This window comes from Solea senegalensis, linkage group LG8, assembly GCF_019176455.1.
Source record: "Solea senegalensis isolate Sse05_10M linkage group LG8, IFAPA_SoseM_1, whole genome shotgun sequence".
NCBI lineage: Eukaryota > Metazoa > Chordata > Actinopteri > Pleuronectiformes > Soleidae > Solea > Solea senegalensis.
Genome location: NC_058028.1, coordinates 6,223,139 through 6,246,403, shown reverse-complemented (window position 1 = coordinate 6,246,403; position 23,265 = coordinate 6,223,139). Strand labels below are relative to the sequence as shown.

Sequence of the window (23,265 nt, the reverse complement as noted above, 5' to 3'; positions counted from 1 at the left end):
ACAGTTGTCATAATTTAAATTCTCTCATACACATAGCAAACACTTACATTTTGATCCCCATAAAGCTGGATATGGTATTGTATATTTACAATGTGCATGTTCAGTGTTAAATAATCATATATTCATCACAATGATAGGATATAGTGCTAATGATAATAATCATTAGTGATTGCAGAGGTATAATCAATATTGAGATCAGATGTGCAGTGTCTTAAATATGCAGAAAGATGTGAGTGATTGGATATTTGAAGGTGTATAATTCAAACTGGAGAGGCGTCTTAATGTAAATGCTGGTGTAGTTTATTTCCTGATCAATTATTATATTGGCACTGAGCTGACTGTTGACAACCAACTCATTCTGAAACAGCTTTCTGTTTTAAATTAAATGAAATCTTTGTCATGACTAATTTATTGAACAAAGCCGTTGCCTTCACTTTACCTTTTTGACTCACAAAAGCATAAGTGCACTTTGTGGTTAATCGGTTGACACGGAAGCTTGCATGGGGCCTTGTTAATGGTTTTCCTGACCACAGTGTAGTTATAATCTCCTGTACATGACGCTGATTAGAGAAATGCATTGTTGTTAACAGCCTTTCCCGATGGCCCCCTCTGAGCTTGGAACCAATTTTGGGCCAGCTCTTTGTTGCGACGCACTTGTTTGTAGGCCATGGTCCTCATTGACAGTTTTCCTCTAACTCATTCAGTTAAAATTCAGAATTGGGTGCTTCCCACTGTACAAGAAGCTGATGGGTTTGCTGCTTGCAGTGTGCACGGCTCTGCAAAATAAATGACCCCTCCGACTTTAATTGACTTTATGCAGCACTCGTATGCCGCACGATTTTCCCCTTCAGCCTCGATTTGGCCACCATACAAATTAATTATTAGGGTGGAAGTCTTAAGTAGCTGACAGTGTGTGTGTGGCAGCAGTGACGGTACATTGTGTGTGTGTGGGCTGGTGCATTTATTATGGATTATGTCCCGCATTAATTCCAATCACATTTTCCTGCAGTTGCCAAAACTCTGACGGTTGATGGTATCAAACTGCACATAGAGGATTCCAGGCTTTTTATTATCAATCTAGAATATGCTTGCTTGATGCATCTTCTTAATTGGGGCATGTACTGATGCCAGTAATAGAGAAGCCAGAGTAGAAAGTTGTGATGAATAATAAAATAGTCTTGTTGCCTTACTTGAAATGTTTTAATAGTTGTCTTTGAGATTTACATTACTTTCAGTGCACATGCACTGAAAGTAATGTTGTAGTTCAGATTATAGCTTATGTTTTTAAAGCTTTTCTGTAGCAACTGAATAACAAAGTGACTGTAATTTATTTTATTTTTTTTGCCATTTGCTTGTTACCATGATTAGTTTTAATTACACTCAGAGAGAGGGAGAGAGAGCGCATACTAAATCTGTTTAATGGAATCCATTTTAATTGACTAAATTTGAATTTCTAATTTGTCAATTCAGTGACCTTTACTCGCTGCGAAATATGTACACGAAATTATTGAATAAATGTTTGCTTATCGTCAACACTGAATCAAAAATTGTGTTTCTAAATGCAATTGGGTTCAAGTTAGTGCGGCACCTGAGATGAACTAACGTGTTTCTCTCGGTGGCAAATGGACTGACCTTCATCCTCGCTGATCTCACTAATCTCTGAAAGTAAACAGAACCCCAATCGGCTGTAAATCAACAACTGCTTTTAAGGTTAATCTAGATAAAATAATCATCATCAAAGAATCATATAAAAACACACAGAACCAAAATTGTATGTTTACTTTCACTATTGCTACATGTTAACTGAAATAGTATGAATTAAAGAAATAAAGAATTTGGCGTTATTATTAAGGTTAAACGTAGCTTCGGGAGGTTTCATGTTTGAGCCGTCTATGCGTCTATATCACTAATTCCTCACCATATTGTTAAACAGCAGTTACTGATTATTTCAAAAGAATCCATCACACTTATTTAATAACAGATTCCAGGCCTCGCAACAACTCCTCCATTTCTCATACAGCATCAGTATTTCAGAAGAATCTCGGCGCTGTTTGGCTTTTGCAATATGGTGTCACTTGAATTTTTCAAATATTCAAATATTTCAATGAGGATGAGTTCATTTTGCTTTGCCGCAGGATTTGCCTCAGTTTTGACCTCTTCTGTTTATCACTCTTGCTGCCATCATAGGTTCAGCTACCATCAGGTCATCCTGGTTGACTATCGCATGGCGCACCATGGTGTCAGGGTATTATGGGAATGTTTGAAGATTTTTTTATTATTATTTTGCTATTTAACTTAAAGTAAAAAACTGTAACACTGCAGTTATAATAATTCTGTATATCGTGGATAGCTTATTTAGGTGTGGAGGTGATAGGAGAAATCACTCCTCTGTGACACATTGCAAGCAAATAATAGGCAGTCAAAGTTAAAAAGTCTCCTTAAGTATATTCCCAACTCTTAAAACCAAATCTCCATTAATTGTGATGAGAGACAAAGGCAATTTCCGTTCCACTGGTTTCTTTCATGACCAAATCTGACTGTAAAATTTCATTAATTTTTGTGACAGAAAGTGTGATAATTTGACCCAGGCTCGCCCCAGCCAATCACACACTTTATTAGTTTTTTTTAAGCTTCACATGACATTAATTTGCTTTTAGTTCTTGTGTAGTTTAAATGGCTTTGATCAGAGCTCTGGCTTTAACCAGATAAACAGACTGAAACGGCGGTATGGAATGCCAATGCTGATGCAGTGATCATTTATTTTTCTTTGAACCGATCCTGAGTGTATTCCGGTTGGAAGGCGACTTGGCACATACAGTGACAGTTTAATTCTTCTGCTGAATTCCCCTACCTCATGTCACATTAACTTCACCTGTTGAATTTAAAAAAAAGAAAAGAAAAAGAAAATGTGTAATGTGTTTTCTAATTTACATAAAGTGTGAATGTGATAATGATATACAGCTCGCAGTTGGCTCGTCTCCAAAACTAGACCTAAAAGCTCTGCTTTGGGGCCATATAGTTTTATCCATTTTCATTACCTTGTCTGATCCCATCTTTAATGTGGCAGGTAAGGGACCACCTGCTTTGTATTTGAAACATGTGTGCAGGGCTACTGCCTTCCAGAGAGATGAGCGTGTCAGCTCTATCTCAGACACAGCTTGGGATTGTCAGGCTTCACGGAGCTCTAGACGTGTCTCAAACACCTGCCTCACTGATGAAAGTGGTACGCAAATGATACGTATAGGATCACCGCTGTGTGAAGGTTAATTCTTGGTAAGCCCCCGGTGTTCTAAGGCTTGGCATCCAAACACCATATTATGAGCACCAGCGTAGAAATCAAGAGCCTTCTCCAGCTGCGTTGTCACACTGAGTCTCCCACTGAGCTGCAGAACTCTAAGAAATCAGCTGCCTTATCAGCAGACCTATGACCACACAGACCCATTCTTTAGATTTCACCACTATGTCATGGCTCAAGGCTGCCCACGCCTCAGGTTTGTTGAACTTTGGTGCACACCAGATACAGCTGGTATGAACAGGCAGCATATACAGTACCTCCCACTCCAATTAGTTATTCTGTGGCTGCAGGCAGCTCTTATTTTTATTTCTACCAGAATGTAAGTTTAGAGATTGGTTGCGAAAAAAACAGCCGTTGATGCTGCGTACAGGTTACAGCCCTAGCGTGCAGCAGCACTCTGTTGACGTGCTTCATTATTTACTCTTCCTGTTGCTAAAGTATGGAGAAAGTGCTACCAGGAATATGAAACGTGTGGCGCCACGAATCTCCTAAATTGGACCAAATAGAAGTAGGGAGCACTGGGCCTGCTGCTTATTATGGCAAAGGGTGTTTGCAGAGATTTGAGAATGTCATCACAACTCATTTCTAAATCAAGATGCAGCAGCAATAATAGTCTTTGACCTCGTTCAGACTGCCAGAAAAAATAGTTTCTGATTTTGACTAGTTTTGAGAGTCTGGGCGGCAGAAAACAAGACATGAAAATAGATTAGAGTCAAGAGTCGGTTTTGAAATGTGATTTGAATTGGATTTCAACAGATGTATCTCAATCTGAACATTTTGGCCGCTCAAATTGGATTTCAAATTGTGTTTTGCATCACTCTTAACACGACTCAAAACAGTGACAGACAAACTGGTCAGTTTTTATACGCGCAGTTGATCACTTGCAATGAAAGGTATAGACAGACTGAACTAACCCTAACGATTAATCGGTTAATAATTTCAACTAAACTGTACTATTGTGATAATCAGTTAGATCGGTTTGAGCGTTTTTTTAATTATTAAAACTAGCTCTTTGATTTTTCAGCTTCTTAAAACTCATTGGCTGCTATAGACAATTCGGCCACTGCGTTGAAAATGGCTGGCAGCCAATGAGTTAAATGTGAACATTTTCATTGCTCCATGCAATAGAGAAATCATTGAAACTGATTACTTTTGGTTTGAGGACAAATTCAGATCATTTGTTTTGGGAATTACTGATCAATACTCGTTTAGTTGTGAAAATGATCAATAGATAATAATTCATGAAACTAATCATTAGTAGCCTTTGCGATGGCGATGTAGTTTATTTTTGGCAACATTGATTATTGACTTTGAATTGATAATGAGCAGTGCATGTGCTCTGACTGAAGGGTAAAAGGCTGAGGATAAAAGAGGAATCAAAACATTTTTAGTTCTTTTACATAATAGAAATATTAGACCAAATCATATATCTGAATATTACGGTTGAACTATGATGAATTATAGATCTGTTCTTTCTTTGGCAGCATTTTTTCCACCGTCATTTTGCTTGAGGGTCAACAAAGGGCTGAAGTTAGCAGGGAATTTCAAGCTTTCATCAATCAACCTCTCTGCAAATGTTCAGGTCCCTCTTTAGCTTCATTCATGCACTTTGTCAAAGACTGGAATTAAATGGAAGAATGAATCATTTGGAAGTCACCTTGCTTCTGGGCTGTATGGAAGCCCTTTAGGCCAGCTGAGATCCGGACGCTGAGATGAATTTAACACGTTCTACACTTGCGTTCTACGTTCTGTACAGCTGTAGCTAAAGGCATTGGGGTTTTCGCTTGTCCATTCTTTTGTCAGCTCCATTTTGCAAAAGCCCCCAGATCGACCTGTTGGTATTTCATAATGTTTGACACAAACATGACCTGATTAGGTTTTCAAGGTCAAAGGCCAATGTCACTGTGTTTGTACCATTTTTGTGAATGCTGATACCTGCAAGGAACTGGTACGAATGTCCACTTTAACTCACTGATGGGGTGAAATGATGAACAAGTGAAATTCTCTTCACTGTGACACCATACTGTTTTGATAAAATGCTATTCTGGACATTATATAGAACCATAACTTACAAAGGAAAAATAAGAGTGGTTGACCTTATTTTGTTGCAACTTGACTGGTTGGCAGAGGCAAACACTTGCTTGGTTGTAATTCTACTTTCCACTTCTTCAGGCTGATGCAGACTGTCCTGACACCTTTGTGCTTCAGCTGTCACCATCAGTCACACACAACACAACAGACCTGAAAACTCGCTCTAAATTTAGACAACCCTGTTGTCTAACCGTGAGTGTATGAAGAAGTTACGGAGTTCAGCTGGTCTGTACTAAGAATATCAAAAAAGAAAACAACTGACCTAAATCGTGACATTAAGATTTTTAAGCCGACATCATATGAGGAAAATAATTCGTATCATGGGATTTGCTTGCAAATGGGAAAGAAAATGGCAATGCTTTGGGGGTGTATATTGGATTACCTTTGCTTATTGAACAAATACAGGACTCCAAATGAATAATAATGTTGCTCTATGTCTGCTGGCTGTGTAAACAAGCAATTTGTCAACTTGCATTTTTAATGCACACCTGGGAAAAATTTGGAAGCAGTTGAATGAAACATCAGGCCAGGAATTCAAAGTTCTTAGTAATTTAACTCTTAAATGTCACATTCTTAGGACTTTATTTAGTTCTAGATATCTTATGCTAATGGCAATGTAAACCAGTATGTGATCCAGCAGAATCATTTTAATGGTGGCTTGTGTAGCGGTGCACACTAAAACTGCTACAGCAGGCAACAGAAGGATCGTGTTTACACTCTGAAATTAACCATTGAATCATTGGCGTTGTAGTTTGCTTGATTCATATTCAATCCATCCATCCATTGTCAACCGCTTATCTGAGATCAAGTTGCGGGGGCACCAGCTCTAGCAGTGGCCCCAAGACTTCCCTTGCCCTGGCTCGTCAAACTCTGACTGGGGGATCTCCAGGTGCTCCCAGGCCAAGGGGGTATAATCTCTCCATCTAGTCCTTGGTCTGCTCTGAGGTCTCCGCCCAGTTGGACAGTTCAATTTACTGCTTGCTTTGGACATACAGGAATTGGGATTCATATTCAATATTCATATTCAGTCTGGCTGTAATCACCTCCCCCAAGGAGGTTGTGTTTTTTACTATGTTTGTTTGACTGTGAGCAGCATGAATCAAAAAGTAAAGAGACAGATTTTGATAGCATTTCCTGAGGATGTAGGTTATGACCGAAGGGAGAAATAATAAGATTTTGATGGTGATGTGGGGAACTGAGCTGACGTGGACAAAGTGTTTTCTGTACTTCAAGATTTTAGAAGTTCAAATGAATATGGAAGAGATAGTTAAGTTGTTGCCTTAACTCCACTTCTGCTATTCTAACATTGACTTGACTTTATTAGGAATTCAGGGCTTGTGCTGCAGGGGAAAAAAAAGGTTTGCCATATGTTATGAAATGGTCACACTCTGAGGCTCCGCTCTTCCCAGCTTGATGGGAGAGGCTTTGACGGCCAAATGTTGCCCATGGATACCATGTGCAGTAGATGTTTTAGTAAACTGGAGATGTGGTGTCATCGTGCGTGGATGAGAGAGAGAGAGAGAGAGAGAGAGAGAGTGACGGCTTCATGAAAACATGCAGATAAGTTTAGAAGCACAAGTACGTCAGTCTACAGATGCCCGATTATCAATAATGGGAAAATAAATCAAAGTTTCAATTCGGTTGATGGCTTCAACTCTGTTAATGACATTCTGAAATGAACTGAGTCCTCGCAGGCACAATTCATTTGCGGTATGCTGCTGATTTCTTTTTTTTGCCTCCTTGCTACGATTTCAGGTGGAAACGAACACATGAGGTGTGCAGTGAGTCCTGCACCCAATACAGGATTTTGGCTCACGGTTTCAAGCCCATTTGTTAGAATCATATAGCCATGACTCTCATGCTTATTAATACTGTGGGCAGTGCAGCTCTGGCCTTTAATGAATCCTCCCCTCGCCGTTCGCTCTTTCGCCGCGTTGTTGAAATGGTGACAAAGGAGGCAAAGGAGGCAAAGGAGGCATGTGGCAGCATTCGCTGGACTTTAAAGGTTTACATTTGGCAGAGCACTGTCTGTATCCACTGCACTCAACACAGGGAGCAGCTGCTGAGAAATGGCGCTGTTACTCCAGCCCATCATCACTAGCCCCAGGGCATTCACAGGCCAGTCTGAGCTTGGCTTCAGGGCTATAGGGGAGAGAGTGCACTTAACTCAGCTGGCTGAAAGAGGCTCTCTGTACCGGGGGGAATCTGATATGGACACCAGCTGGCTGCAGGAACTTAAGTGAGATAAATTGCAAAGTAGTTAGCCTATCCTTTCCCAGCTGAAGGCAACAGACAGAGGTTTATCTCTCAGGATATGCCTGTAGTCACACATTCGTGGGGGGAATGAGACAGGTTTGCATCCTGAGGTTGAACCTCGGAAAGATAACGTTTTTCCATGGAAACATTAAGATGCACAACTGTGCACTGCCGCGCCGCATGTGCTGCAGTATTGTCTGTTAATATCTGTATTTTAGGCCACATACATGCGGAACACAGATATTTCAGTTGTTTAATTTGTCTCTTCTTTCCAGGTGTTTTTATTCAATACTCAACATTTTACAGAGTTTTCGTAGAATAAGTAGTAATTTACTGAAAGGACAGTGCGCATATACACTATTTTTCTGTTCTGTGGCTGTTGGCATTGGTTATTACCCAACGTGATCAAGGCAAACATTTCCTTCCTTTGGCTGCTTTATAGCAAAAGAAAATAAATGAAACAAATATGTACAGATGATTGTAAGTAATTAATTAGTCACTGAAATTGATTATTTATTTGTGTTGAAGTGACGTGCTAGTGTGGCCAACGATTTTTAAATTGCTTTAACTGCTGTTTTCTTAAGATTAGTTGTCAGTCAGAAGTGATAACAATTAGTGTGTACATTTTCAAGAGCCTGCTCTTTTAACTTACAATGGTAATTACTGATTGATATCTTCTTCCCCTGTAATTTTAATTTGATGACAAATTAAGATGACAAAAATGTGTGTGCGTTTGTTGTAAATACAAATACAAAATAATTTAAAAAATGAAGTAGCCGTTATTTGTAAATGAAAATGAGGTTTGCCATGTTTTTATATGACAACCATCAACACTTGTATTCAGTTAGGGCAACAAACATGAGTCAATTACTATGAATAATTCATTACTAAATTAATCACAGCTACAAACTTTTTGTCAATACAATAAAAAAAAAATCTGTTTTCATCTTCTTAAATATGAATATTTTCTGGTTTATTTGCTCATCTATGACAGTAAACTGAATATTTCTTTTGGCAATTTGAAGTTTTATTGACATGTTGCACCATTTTCTGAAACAAATCGAATAATTGGCAAACTAATCAACAGGTTATATGAGTTTTGTTATGAATAGTACTGTCTTAAATTGTTTATCCATATTTATTTATTTGGCATAAGACACAGAACATTCAATAATAACTTGCAATTTCATGTTTGCCTTTAAAATTACCATTTCAATTTGAAAAAGATTTATTGTTTAGCTTATAAGCAACAGGTAATATCACTGTCACTAAAATCACTATATTTACGCAAAAAATCTGAAAATTTAAATGTAAATAGTTTGTCAAGGAGGAAAATAGGAGGAGGAGGTGGAAATTCACACACACAGTCGGGGTGTGCGATATTGATGAAAACCAATATCCTGATTTTTTTTTTTTAACGATGACGATAATTGGCGTCTATTCTGAGGCTGGTTGAGTTTGTGTTTTGTCTCCTGGTGCTGTTTGTTCACTCATGTTTAACTTCAGCCATACATGGTTTGTTGTGAAGCGCGGATACGGCATGTGTTGTCAATGCGCATGCGCCGCAGTCTGTCTTACTAGGCTTGATCATGTGGCGCGTGGCCTCTCAAAAAGGCGTGTTTTGATTGGTTCTTGCAAAATGATTTCGACATACTTGATATTGTGATTTCACACATCATTAAAACAACAATTAAGATACTATCGTAGATCATATGTATATGTATATATATATATATATATATATATATATATATATATATATATGATTTCACACATCATTAAAACAACAATTAAGATACTATCGTAGATCATATGTATATGTATATGTGTATATATATATATATATATATATATATATATATATGTATATATATATATATATATATATATATATATATATATATATATATATATATATGTATATATATTGCACGCACACCCCTAACACACACAATCTTACACATATGTAAGATTGCATGTATCCAGTGGTTTCATTCAGGCGTGTGTCTGTGTTTCCTGTCGTTTGAAGGTATGAGCTGCTCCAGAAGCAGCTGTTTCAGCTGGAGGAGACGGAGGGAGGCGTCGACCAGTTCACACGCAGCTACAGGACCTTTGGTGTGCAGCGACGGCCTGACAACAGCCTCTGCTTTAAAGAGTGGGCTCCGGCAGCAGAGGCTCTCTTCCTCACTGGCGACTTCAGTAAGTTAACTTGAGGAGAGCTGACAGCTCCTGAAGAAACACAACACCACTGTGATATGCAGGGCTTTTTCTTTTCTTCTTATATTGCTGTTAATATTATGTGCTGCACAGTCCACGGTTCTTACAAGATAGGAACCGGCAGCAAGACTGAAGCCAACCACCACCAATCATCCTACCTGAAATTTAAAGCTTCAACCTTGTCGCTTTTTGCTTTTGAAAACGAGCGATAATTGTATAAATTACTGAGGCATTTAAAAATCTTAATTTCTTTGTAGCTCAGCAGGCCTCCTCATTATGATTTAGAAGTGCATGAAACAGGTTGACAGATGAAAGGATTTTTTCTATTCCAATGCCACAACAGTCATCAATTTGCAATAATAAATATTAATGATGCACAGATTGGGGAATTAAAAGCCAATTCGGATGTTTAAAATACCTATTTGTCCAAGACCTGGTACTGACATCAATGTTGTGTTTGTTTTATTTATTTTTTGGTTCTTTTCTGACTGCGACACAAAGATGTCTTCTTTATGAAAATAACTATAATATGTCAAACTATCACAGTATCTTTGATTATTCACTAATCTGTCATAAAACTTACCATCTTCAGTAACAAAAACAAGTTTTAGAGCCTCTATTCGACTACTTATTCAAGTTTTTTCAGAATAGTTGCTGTTGCCAAGATAATCAGTGATTGTCATCTTTTTTCTGAGTAGTCTACAAGGTTAATGTTGGCCAATAGAGCTCCAGTAGCTGATGTCATGCAATCCCGTCATGCAACAGTCGGAATCAAAACAAAGCCATTTTGGCAGGAAGCCACCGTGTTCAAATCTGCCAGGCAACTTGTCTCTTCACCAACTGTATTCATAAAATGTGAAGATGGTGGACGGTTGCTTTTCCCAGGACGATGAAGAAAAAGGTCGTTTATGCTTCCATTTCCTTGTGGTTAGGGTCTGAGTAACACTTACCCTAAAAGTGACTATCTTTACCAAAGTTAAATGTTTGTCATAAAGTCAGATTGCGTCCATGTCTGTCCCCCAGGGCAAACTTTCAGGGAATACGATGAAATAAAGAATCTCAGAAGGTTGAAGGTGTCAGGATACTGCAGGTCTGGAATCATGTTTGCTCTGGCTGTTGCCATACTAATGAAAAGCACGGCGTGGGTATCTTAAGGTTCAGATATAGTCAGTGTGCCGAGTTCTGCGGTGTATTGCTCGATCTCCGTGGATTTGAAGTGCACAGTGAACTATAATGGCTTGAAACCGGCACTAATGACATTTATTTTTCGAGGAAGCTTCCACTGCCAACATGGAGGTGTAAATAAAATGAGTCGCATGATACTCACAGCTCTGTACTTGCGTAAAGCCAATACATTTGCCAATAAAATCCCTAATGAATGGAATAAAATCTCCCTATAGAGGAAATAATCCTATAAATAAAAGTAAAAGGAAAGAGAGATTTCAATACAAACACAAATGTTGCGTATCTTCATGGTGCATTCACTAAGAAATTCTGACATTTCTGCACTTATGAACACAAAAGGGCCAACAATTAAGAAAAAGCCCAGCAGCCCCTGGTACAAGAGTATCAGCCCTTTTGATCAGCCGACCTGGGAGCAGGAGATGTGGAAAATATTGATTACGCGGGATAAACTTGCATACTTAAGGGGGTTCTTTTGAATGTGGGAGTGTTTGTTAATATTTTAGTAGCTGGTTATTTCATCATTGCCTGCAAAGTTGTTGAGAGAGTGCAACCTCTGTGTTTGCACTGAAATATCTATCCCCACCAGTCTGAACTTTGAAAGTAATTTCAGGTTAATGGTCTTTTGAGTTTTATGGGGGTTTTTTTGGTCGGGGGGCGGGGGATAATATGGGCTGAGAAAAAAGCAGCAACATAATTAATTTTTTATCATCATTAGTGAGATTAAATGAGACTCGCTTTCATCTGTCAAACACATATACACTGTAAAACAAGCACTTAGTGTCATTTACTTTATTTGTTTTTCTTTTCCTTTTATTAGGAGATCTATAACACGTGCCAGTGGCAATATATAACTCTCATTGGATTAATACTGGGGACATAAAATGTAGAAATTTGAGGAAAAAATACATCAAGGTGAAAGATTTTAGACCTGTGCACATAACTCAAATACCATTTGTCATGCTCCATGCACAGCCGCACAAATACTACTTACCTCAGTGCCTCTGCTTTTCTGAACTGACGCCCTGCAGATAATGATAAAGGAAAGCAAATGCTAATAGTAATATCCCGAGATTGATAGTGTTTGCAAAAGCAGAGATTTGTCTCTTTTTTTATGGTCTGTTAACATTTTCTACTTCTGCTGCTGCCGCCGTTCTGTCCATCCACATTATTCCTGTTCACTTTCATTTTTTTTTATAATTGTCTTCTCGGGACCTTGGGCAGCAGCTCAATTCCAACATTCAATTCTGAGAGAGATTATATTTTGACACAGCTCAGTCATATTATTTGATTTCAATGCCGTAGTAAATGTGAGAACAGCCCAGCAGCCCTATTCATGAATATGTTGGCAGGTTTTATACGCTTTATTTTATCTTTATTCTTTCTTTCTCCTCAGGATTTTAAGCTTCGGAAGAGAAATAAATTGAGAAAAAGAAATAAAGGACTTGGCCAACCTGTGAAAAGTGCTGGTGTTGTGCCGGTCACTTCTGAAGCATCTGCAGTGATTAATTTTCTGTCCTCGTTGTTTCTGCTCATGCATCGCAAGCAGATATGGATTAGATGGTATAAACAAAAGCCTTAAATTGATGTGCCAATTGTGGTCACTTTATAATAAATGTTTTGAGTTGTTATATATCCCTGTCAGTCAATGATGGTCGGTAATGTGGTATCAGCAGGTTATGAATTTAATGCCTCGCCATTGTTCACTCAGGAGGTATAATTCAATGAGCGGTGAAGTGGTGTTTTTATCAGATTGCCTTTTAGATCACTGAGTCTGCTGCTTTTACACACTGTCGCAAAAGTCAGAGAATACAGAGGGAGCAGCATCAAGCTAAAAAAAACAACCACATAGAAGTGTGTAAAAGGGTTTAGAGGAGGGAAACGCAGAGACACAAAATGTGTGAAGAGCGAGTGTCGGGGAAAAAAAAAAAGAGGTCCTGTGACCACACAGGGATATTGAAATAGTGCGAAAGCCACAGTGGAGAGTCGATGCTGAAGGAAAAGTGACAAAACATCACTGTACTATTGCAGCATGAAGTTGTTAACTATTCTATTTACACTCGGAAATAATTACACGCCTCAGGGTTGCTACAATATAGCGTATAATCACATAGTAATTATATAGTTTGGTCTTGGCGATAACACAATAATGATTATGACAATATAGATGGTGCAAATCCACATCGAGGTTAGTTTTATTGTGATTGTGATGCTCTTTTTGGCCATAACGCCCAGCCCCATATAGAGACTTGAAAGGTCCAACGTGTGTGACATTTAGGAGGTTTTAATGGCAGAAATGTCATATACTTGTCATTTTTTAATGTTTGGATAAATGTTTAATTACTTTGAAATAAAAATCATTTGTGTCTCAGAGAGGAGTGAGTACTTTGAGTGACCCTACTGCTCCAGTAAGGTTGCAAGACTCTTACAATAACAATCTGAGCCATTTATTGGTGAGAACAAGCACTTGTGGATGTAACTCAGAATGGCACGATTGCCCCGTAAGATTACCCTGCAGCCAGCAGCCTGGACGGACAATGTTTTGCACTAACTACACAAAGAACGACATCCTGTGTGGTGAGTTAAGGCCACCAAAGTTCCATTTTTGGTACCCTTCCCTTGGGTTTACCAGAGTAATCCGACAGTTGGCTGATTGGGCGACAGAAAAACGCAACTCACTTGCGATCAGTGTTTCTTCAACAACCACATTCTATTCTCACACAAGTTGCTGGATGTCCTCCACTGTTGTCCATTGTCTAGTGTTGTCTGTCGCGTCGTGTTCGATGTTGTTTTTTCATTACCGTCGCACCAGTACAGCTACGTGGCCACTGGGCACGGCCCATACCCCGCCTACCAAGTAAAGGTCCTGTTATCAATCCAAAAGCAAGCCTAACCCAGGGCTGTACCATTCCAAACCATATCATACCGTACTCTACCATGATGGAAACACAGCATAGGGAGAGCATTTTACCAGATCGCCAAAGACTCTGAGAGACGGGCATAGGTGGATCACTCCCATAAAACAATGTTTGAAGCGAGCATAGGCGATGGAGAACGGTGAAGTTATGTATGCTACATCATGTAGCATAATATAGCATTATGCTGTGGATGCTAGCATAGTGCTACATTTTACTAAGGGGCTGTCCACACAGAAAGGAGTCAACCAATATGCTGCCTACAAACATATAGTACAGTTTGGTTAGGAACAGGATTAGGGAGTTCCTTAGTATGTATGTAACATAATCTGCAGTCCTAAAGTTAGTTTTTTATTAATCCCCTTAGGGAAAGTATTTCTTTGCATTTTGACCCATCCTAGAATTAGGAGCAGTGGGCTGCCACACTGAGTCGCGCCGGGGAGCATTTGGGGATTGGGTACCTTGCTCAGGGGTACCTTGCCCTTTTTGGCTGGGTGGGGATTTGAACCGGCGACACTCTGGTTACAAGTCAAGTTCCCTTTCCACTTGGTCATGGGCTATCCCTAGATGTCACTAGTTCCTACAAATTGAACTCAATACAAACATACAACTATACTTTGATTTCCATTTAAAGGAGTTCATTCTCATTCTTCATTCATTCGAGCCTATTTTATTTCTCATTACCAAGCTTGCAGCTGAAAATAACAATGGCATCACTATCATATTAGCTTATTTGATTTATAATTCAGTCATGCTAATCTTACTTCTGAACTATTCTATTTTTGATTATTCTATTAAAAAAACCCACAAGGGCTGTCATTTGAATTCAAATTCAAATTTCCTGGAATTACAGAAAACCGGGTGAAGCAGCAGAGGGCGCTTTTGAGCGCAGCTTGACCTTAAATCAGTTAGCTTAGCCACTGAAAAGGTAAATTCATGGTTGTCCACTGAAGATGAACAAAGCTATAGGCTCTTCGAAGTGTTATATTCACCCCAGTGAGGCGGCAGAGGCATTGTGGATGAGCAACGCAACATGTGTTGATAATAATATATAATTTTGTAATTTTTGTGTGTGTGGGAGCTAATTATCCTCATATCGAAGGAATTTTCTTCTTACCTTTGAAGGAAATGTGTGACACGTTATATTTTGTTTGAGAAAAGTGACATCCATAATGTATATACATGCTGTATTTCAGACAAAATATGATTCCATGATGCAAAAACCATTTGTGTCAGTGTTGTTTAAATCCTCTCTGTGTCCACACAGATGCCTGGGACAAATTCTCTCACCCCTACCAGAAGAAAGACTTTGGAAAGTGGGAACTGATCATACCGCCCAAACATGACAAGTCTCCAGCTGTGGATCATAACTCCAAACTCAAGGTAGAGAACAGAACATCTTTATGCCTATTTTCGCTCCCTCAGTAGGTGTCATGTTGCCACGGCGGTATGGGAACGTGTCACGGTAATGTGCAAAGGGAGATTGCCTGTCATGTGTGGTGTCTTATGAACCAAGAGGAAACCTGGCGTGTCGCCGTCACCGACATGTCACAGTGACAGCGCACAGAAGGGAGATTACCGTGTGTACACAGTCTGCACAGTGGAGAGTAGATACACCTGAGGAGCCCAACTGCGGGCTTTTGTTTCAACTCCCATCTGCGGCAGGTAACCCTCAGGACACAGTGCTGTGTTTGTTTGGTGCAAAACGCCAGCCGCGGCGGATGTAGACGATTGTTTTTGAGCGCTTGTAAATAATTCATCAGGGTTAAATGCACAAGACACACCTCCCATTATGCATTGTCTCCCAAGTAAACAGCATGGACGAGAAATAATCTTGAAGTGAGATGCCAGACGAGGAGTGGATGGCAGCGCGGCGCCACTCTCCTTGGGACTGGGTCAGCGTTGGCATGCTCCCGCGCCCTAGACAGGCTGCCCAGCTCCCATTGTCAGCGGAGGTCAGTCTAAGGACGATAAGAAGCAGATGGAAATGCTGGCACCTGGCCTTCCCATGTGCACCCCCGCTGCCTATGAATGGCTGTCGCACTGAGAGCCCCACTTCAGAATTAGTTCCACAGCACTCCCTCGTGGAAGCACACGCTTCGCTGCAATCACTCTCATGTAGAGCAGTTTGCCCTTCCGTCCCCTTTGTTCGGGGCCCAGTTTTGTGTCCACGCACAATCAATGTTTGTGGGTACAGTTTTTTTTACACCCAGATCTTATGGTCATGATTGTTCGTGACTTTAAAGACCGGCGAACTGAAGTGATTGAATGCTCCCATTTTCATCCACACCTAACTGCTTGCAAATTGGTTGGCACTTTAGTTTATTTTTTTCTTTTTCTTGGGCATGCAACCCTTAGTCTTTCGAGCAGTCTGATTTTTCTTTAATGTGCCTAATGCTGGCCAATTTGTCTGAAGGGCCCTGGCTCTGTCAGGCTTAATGCCAGTCCATTTATCCAACTATCTTTTCCTAATCCTATAAACTGTGAAGCATGTCATAAGCAGAGCCAGGCAGCTCACCCCCAGGTGGCCTGGCCATAATGAAAAAACCCCAGAGGGGGGGCCTGGCCAAAGGCTCACAGGCAGGTGGCATTGGAACAGTCATTACTTCACAACAGTTGCCAGAATTAGCCAAGTTCTAATGCCCATTTCTCAGGACGAACACATGCTGTGGATAACTCTTCAAGATCGATTTTCTTGGTGGGCTTTTTGAACTCTCACGCTGGCTTTCTCCTCTCTTATTTTACTGATGGCGGCAAAGTAGCTTTCCAGTTAGATTTCCAAACTATACTTTGACTCCTTTCCAATCCTCGAATCGAGGACATACTGGACGAGAGGCAAACTGATAATGATTCACATTTCTGATTCTTCCAAATTGATCCCTGGCTCCAATCCCTTTTACCAAGAGAGGGGCTAAAATGGAGAAGCCTGCACCTTTTTACAAAACAAAACACAGCATAATTACAATTTAATCCAGATCCACAACAACAGGATTTTCGGCTAAATCCTGCAGCTTTTTGTCATCAGTGACCCACTGAGAGTCCCGTGAAAAGGCTTTGAGAGCTTCAAAGCTCTCAACCAACACATGAAATCACGATGGTCTGTTTTGACTTTTTGTTTTTTACCTTGTTTTTTGTTTCTTCTGGCTGTCTTTCACTTGATTTTTACTTCAATTTTGCAGGATTATTTAAATTTTTTTAAGAAAAGATGCATACATACTGATGTTTTGACGTGATATATATATATATATGTATATGTACATATATATACGTATATATATTATTTATTTAGATGTACTGTATATATACTCGATATGTATATGACCCCAGAAAGACGAGCTGTCACCATAGTGGCGGCTAATGGGGATCCAAGTAATAAAGACAAAGGTGTGTTGTGAACGAGGGCGTTTCTTTTTCTGTGTAATAACTGGACAGTTTTACATCAGCATTTTCCTGCAAGATATAAATAAATGTTGACATTAAAACGTGCACATTGAAGCACAGGAGCGTGCAGTAATAACAGAGAACACGTGACACCTGTGTTTTCAGAGCCTTTAACTTCAGCTGGTTTATATTATATTCTATTCATTGTACAAGAAGGAGACATTCTGTAAGTTTTATCGCAGATTTCTACTGCTCCGTATCTTTTGTCTGCTCATTACCGACGGTGTTGCTGTCCCTTTCCTCTCTTTTTATGTAAAGTGCCTGTCGTGTCTTACGATTCTTCCCTCTCTGTGTCATTGTTTAAGTTCCTCCCTGTCACAGAACACTCATTCATCTTATTTTTTTCCAGGTGGTAGTCCACACTAAGGACGGTCAGCGACTGTACCGCATCTCACCATGGGCAAAGTATGTGACCAAGGAAGAGAAATCGGTCATCTACGACTGGGTTCACTGGGACCCTCTTCAGCCTTATATTGTAAGTTATTATTTGAATGTACAACTTTTTGGAGAATCATTTATCTGTTTTTTGTTTAGTAAAAAAATGCCTCACTGAGTCATAGAGGGAAAGATTTTTTTTTTTTGCTACAGGAAGCTTTTTCTGAGCTGTCAATGTTGCCAGTGAACCTTGTTTAATGAAAACAGCAATGATTGGTGTGTTTTGCATCAGCAGAATTTTGGGTTCTAGGAGAGGTAAAAGTGGAGAGAAGTCTGGGTCAAAATGAGGCAGTTTCATTTTTAAAAAACACATTACGGAAGGATTTATTTTAATAACATCCGTGGTTGGATTTGAAGGTAATCCTCTCTTGTTAGACACTCAGACTTCTTTGTTTTGCTTGTTTATCCCATGTTCTGCTCTTTCCATCACAGCAGTCTTTCAATCTCATGTCTAACTTGGTTTCTCAGTGTTGCTGAGCAGAGAGCATCTCATTGCTGGGTGATGTCCTTGGCACAAGTGTGTAGGGCTGCAGCTAAGGATGATTTTCATCATCGATTCATCTGTCGATTCTTTCCTTGATTAATCAAATTACTTGTTTGGTCCATAAAATGTCAGCAAGTGTTGACAAAGGTTGATCATTGTGTTTGCCAAACCTTGAATGTCTTGTTTTGTCCACTAATTAAAATTATTCAGATTTAATGATTTCTTTGTTACTGAAGAGTATTAGGGCCACATGTAAAGCAGCATGAATTTTGAGATTAAAGTCATAATTCTGAGATTGAAGTCATAATTCTGAGATTAAGGTCATAATTCTGAGATTTAAGTCATAATTCTAAGATTAAAATCAGAAGTCTGTGCGAAAAAAGTCAGAATTCTGAGATGAAGGTCCTCATTCTGTGATTAATGTAAGAATTATGACTCTAATCTCTGAATTATGACTTACATGTTGTTTTTTTTGTACATGTCGCTCTAATAAGCAATACTCCTCCATATTACAAAGTAATACTACTTTGTTATATGTAGGAACAATCCAGAATAATATTCACATTTAAGAAGATGTAAGATCAGGAAAGCTTGTTTTAGTTATGAAAAACAAAGCAATCAAACCGATTAGTCGGTTATCGAAGTAGTTGACGATTCATTTAGCCATTGATTAATCATCAAATAATCATTGCAGCCCTACAAGTATATGCAAGTCAAACATTAAGAGGCTATTCAAGACCCCCTTGCTGTCTTTATTGTTTGTTATTTGTCATCATTTTAATTACAGGAGCTCTTCTACCAGCAGTATGTTCACTTTAGTTTCAAGTGGCAATCATGTGCTTCAGATAGTGGGCTCAGAAGGCCTGGTGGGCAGCCATCAGGAAATTTGTTCTATGTATAAAACAAATCCCTCTCCTGTTGTGCAACTCCACCACAGTGAATCATAGATATTTTAATATTTAAAGCGCAGAACTATTATCAGCCTCTGCTGCCGTAAGAGACTGGTGCTGAGGCTCACACTTTGTCTTTGACCTTCTGGTTAAGAATAAATCAACCAATGTGCTTTTAATTTTAGCATCTTTAACCTTCCCTCCAATTTTTCAGTTTAATCTGAATTTTAAAAACTTTCCTAAAGCATAAATATTGTGTTTTTCATCTTATTGGCCTTGTTATATTATCCGAATAATTAGAAGAGAAAATCAACACTTTCAATACATTTCGAGTGGTTTATGAGTCTCACTTTTGATGTTGGGTCACACGGTGTTGTAGTGGTTAGCACTCTCGCCTTGCAGCGAGAAGACCCGGGTTCGAGCCCCGGTTGGAACAAGGGCCTTTCTGCATGGAGTTTGCATGTTCTCCCCGTGTGTGTGTGGGTTCTCTCCGGGTTCTCCGGCTTCCTCCCACAGTCCAAAAACATGCAATGTGGGGATTAGGTGAATTGGCCATAGGATTGAGTGTGAGAGTGAACGGTTGTTTGTCTCTAGTTGTGTGTGGCCCTGTGATGGACTGGCGAACTGTCCAGGGTGTACCCCGCCTATCGCCCGATGTAGCTTAGATTGGCACAGCACCCCCCGCGACCCTCTGGTGGAGGATAAAGCGGTTAGATGATGACTGACTGACTGACTTTTGATGTTCCCAGTCATAAGAAATTAATGGGTAAGACTATATAATGTTCACGCAGCAGATGGAAAATCACTCTCATACACACTTACACCAACAGAGTGGGGCTTTTATTTTATGTCTGAACTCCACTGAGCCAGACAGAATATTGACCCGGTCCAGTCCTGACACATGAACCCGACACAGTTAGAGTGAGCTGAAGGATGCGCTGTCTGTCACACACATGGTGTCTGGCTTTTGTGTTTATTAAAGTTATCGTAATAATCTCAAGGAAGTTATGGGTATCATAATGTATGGAAGTATTTTAGTGTAATTTGAGTTGCTGTGGAGGAAAAAAAAACGGGTCCACCGTGGATGGCTTCAGTCACCTGTATGCTGCGTTCAATGTGCTTCATAAGTAGCAAAACCTGTTGCAGAAAGAGGGTCAATGTATTATTAAAACTTCAGTCAAATTCACCCAATTATACTCTGTGTATCACTGAAAGAACTTGAAATTACCATGTCAGACCAAAGTCAGATGTAAGCTCAACAATCATCTCTGAACCCGAGGGTTTCAACAAGACCCGCGGCTCTATGTCAAAAACATACAGATCTTTTCATTTTTGATATGTGATGATGGAATAAATGCGGGTCCATGTATTATTTGAAAGGTTTAGCTTCACAATAAAGTCAGTAACCATTTAGGAATTAAAATAAACAAATTAACACTGTGCAAATACTGAAATGTATGGCCTGGATGCTACTGTATGTGTGTGTGTTACACCAGGTTAGATGAAATAAAAATAACATAAATTAATTTAATTTAATTTAATTTAATTTAATTTAATTTAATTTAATTTAATTTAATTTGAGTCTATCTTATACATTTTACAGCAGTTTGAAACTTAATTACAAAACTGAAAGTTCAAAACTTATTTTTATTACCTTTCACCTGTTATTACCTTGCAGTTACACATGTCAACCACTAGATGGTACATTACTTTGTACTTTATAGTTTAAAAAAAGGTAAAAACAAATTCAAGTTGTCATTTTTTTGCGTGTGTTAATATAAAAACAGTTAAAGTACATTGGTCATGTTGGACTGCTCACATTGCAACAAGGAAGGGTTCATGGAACATGGGAGAAAGGTTAAGAAAACAACACGTTAAACTCATGATCACATCATGTGCTGTTGCTTCTCTCTTCCAGCAAATTCACCCGCGGCCAAAGAAGCCCACGAGCCTAAGAATATATGAGGCTCATGTTGGCATCGCTTCGCCAGAGGGAAAGGTCGCCTCATACACCAACTTCACCGTCAACGTGCTCCCTCGAATAAAAGACCTGGGTAAGACATGAAAGCTCTTTCTACCCCAACACACACACACACACGACTGCTGTCTCCCCTTCTGACCCCACTCTCATTGTCTTGGTGCGTAATAAAATGCACAGCAATCATCCTGCAGTGATTCTCCTCATCTCCTCTGTCTCAGTGATATTTGTAAACACCTCATACACCCAATATCTCAGGTCGGAATCAGCCACGAATGTGTGATTTTTATTTTGGAGAAACAATAGTTGAGGAGGGGGAGGGAGGGGGTCACAGAGCCATTTTTAGCTGCCCTGTGTCGTGCGCCATCTCTGTCAACGCCGGGCCACAAACCGACTCGCGTTCCCCGGCTCCTCTGAATGCTGCAGCAGGATTTCCAGTGGCAGAGCTGTCACACTCCCTCTGCACAAAAACCACATCAGCAAGTCAACATCATGTTTACCAGCATGGCCTGAAGGGGATATCTGACCGTTAGTGTTTTGTAAAGTGGGCTCCACAGCACACGGCAGTTATGCCGCCAAAACTGACAACTTGTTTTCATTTCCATGATCTTGACTCGGGCTGCCAATAGTGGAGGAAAGCCATTTCCCCGCATTCTCGTATCATCCAGTCAAGCAAGGATTAAAAAAAAAACCAACTGCTACTATGAAATACATAATGACGTGTATTTCTAAATCATTTTGTTTAACCCTTTAATACCTGAGCTTATTTTAACCATTAAAGGGACAGATGTCCTAAGTTCTTTTGCCCATTTTCAAGAATTATCTGGCAGTTATTTACAGTTTACTGCATGTCAAAATAGTGTATTGATTTATAATTTATAATAAGTTTTGTTGAGGAAAAAATACACACATTTCAACAGTATAACACATATTTAGCCTTTGTCTTAAAATGTCCAAAAACACGGCAAACAACGCGAGTGACATTACTGCAATAAGGGTTACGGTTAGTGTGGACAAGTGGAAGGGAATTAGGCTTGTAAGCAGTAGGTCCAAATCCACGCCAGGTCAAGGACTGGGGCACCCCGGAGCAAGGTACCCAATCCCCATTGCTCATTGTTAATTGGACACTCTAGCTGACCCCAGCCACAGGAAGCCACATCAAGTGTGCTCCTAGTGCTGGTCCCAAACCTGGATAAATGGGAAGGTTGTGTCAGGAAGGGCATCTGGCTCCCTCACACAGGGAGAACACCATAGGAAAAAAGCAACTAAAGAAGTCAAAAACATTAACTCTTTAACACAGACGTCACTTTGCTTTACCGTAATTACACAATGGTTTGTGCTATTTGGGAAATTTCAACAGTTTCTGAAAGTTAACCCTAACCCTAGTTGCTGTTTCATAAAAAATATAAGTAGGCTACTCTATTATCTAAATCTAAAGTAAGGGCCGTAAGCGCTAGCTCAGTAGCTAGCTACCTGTGGTTCCTGACATGCTGTGGTGTTCACTTAGCAGCTAAGCTAAAGTTAACTAACTGGCTCTCATAAAGCTTATGTCAACTATCTTTTGTTTTATGACCTATATAGCTTACTGTTTACCAAATATAAATCATGCTGCCTAATCACATGCCTGTATTTATTATAGTGTAGTGTTTTATAAACAACACAATACTTCTACTTTTGCTTTCAGCGCGTGAGTAGTACACTTTAAAATAAGCTACTTGCAGTACTTTAGTACTTCCACTTAAGTGTGGTGCTTAAAGAACACTTCAACTTCTACTGAAGGCTCTGTTTGATACTTGAATACTTGTACTTTTACCCAAGCCTTGGTCTCTATAGTACTTCATACATCTCTTCAGTGACTGACTGTTGCACGGTAGCAACTTGGTTTTCGAGGGAGGGACTGAGTTTGTTCATGCAACCAAACCTGCTTCGTCTATTTTTCTAGCGCTTTTTTTTTTTTATTGAACATCCTATCAAAACGTTTTTTCTATTGATATCGTGGAAGTGTTTATCGCGATATATATCTACCAACCCTAATGATAATCAGATTTTCTTTTCTTCACTCTCTGTGCCTTGCACTGATG

General features: G+C 39.6%; 1 protein-coding gene across 1 annotated transcript in view; it reads left to right on the top strand.

Annotated features, from left to right (window-relative positions):
* The window catches only part of gbe1b (glucan (1,4-alpha-), branching enzyme 1b), a 115,702-nt gene that overhangs the window by 1,638 nt on the left and 90,799 nt on the right, over nt 1–23,265 (top strand). Inside the window, exons 2-5 of the mRNA XM_044032060.1 lie at nt 9,672–9,841; nt 15,224–15,339; nt 17,747–17,872; nt 21,125–21,260. Coding sequence (XP_043887995.1) covers nt 9,672–9,841; nt 15,224–15,339; nt 17,747–17,872; nt 21,125–21,260 — 548 coding nt within the window. The remainder of the gene's footprint in view (nt 1–9,671; nt 9,842–15,223; nt 15,340–17,746; nt 17,873–21,124; nt 21,261–23,265) is intronic.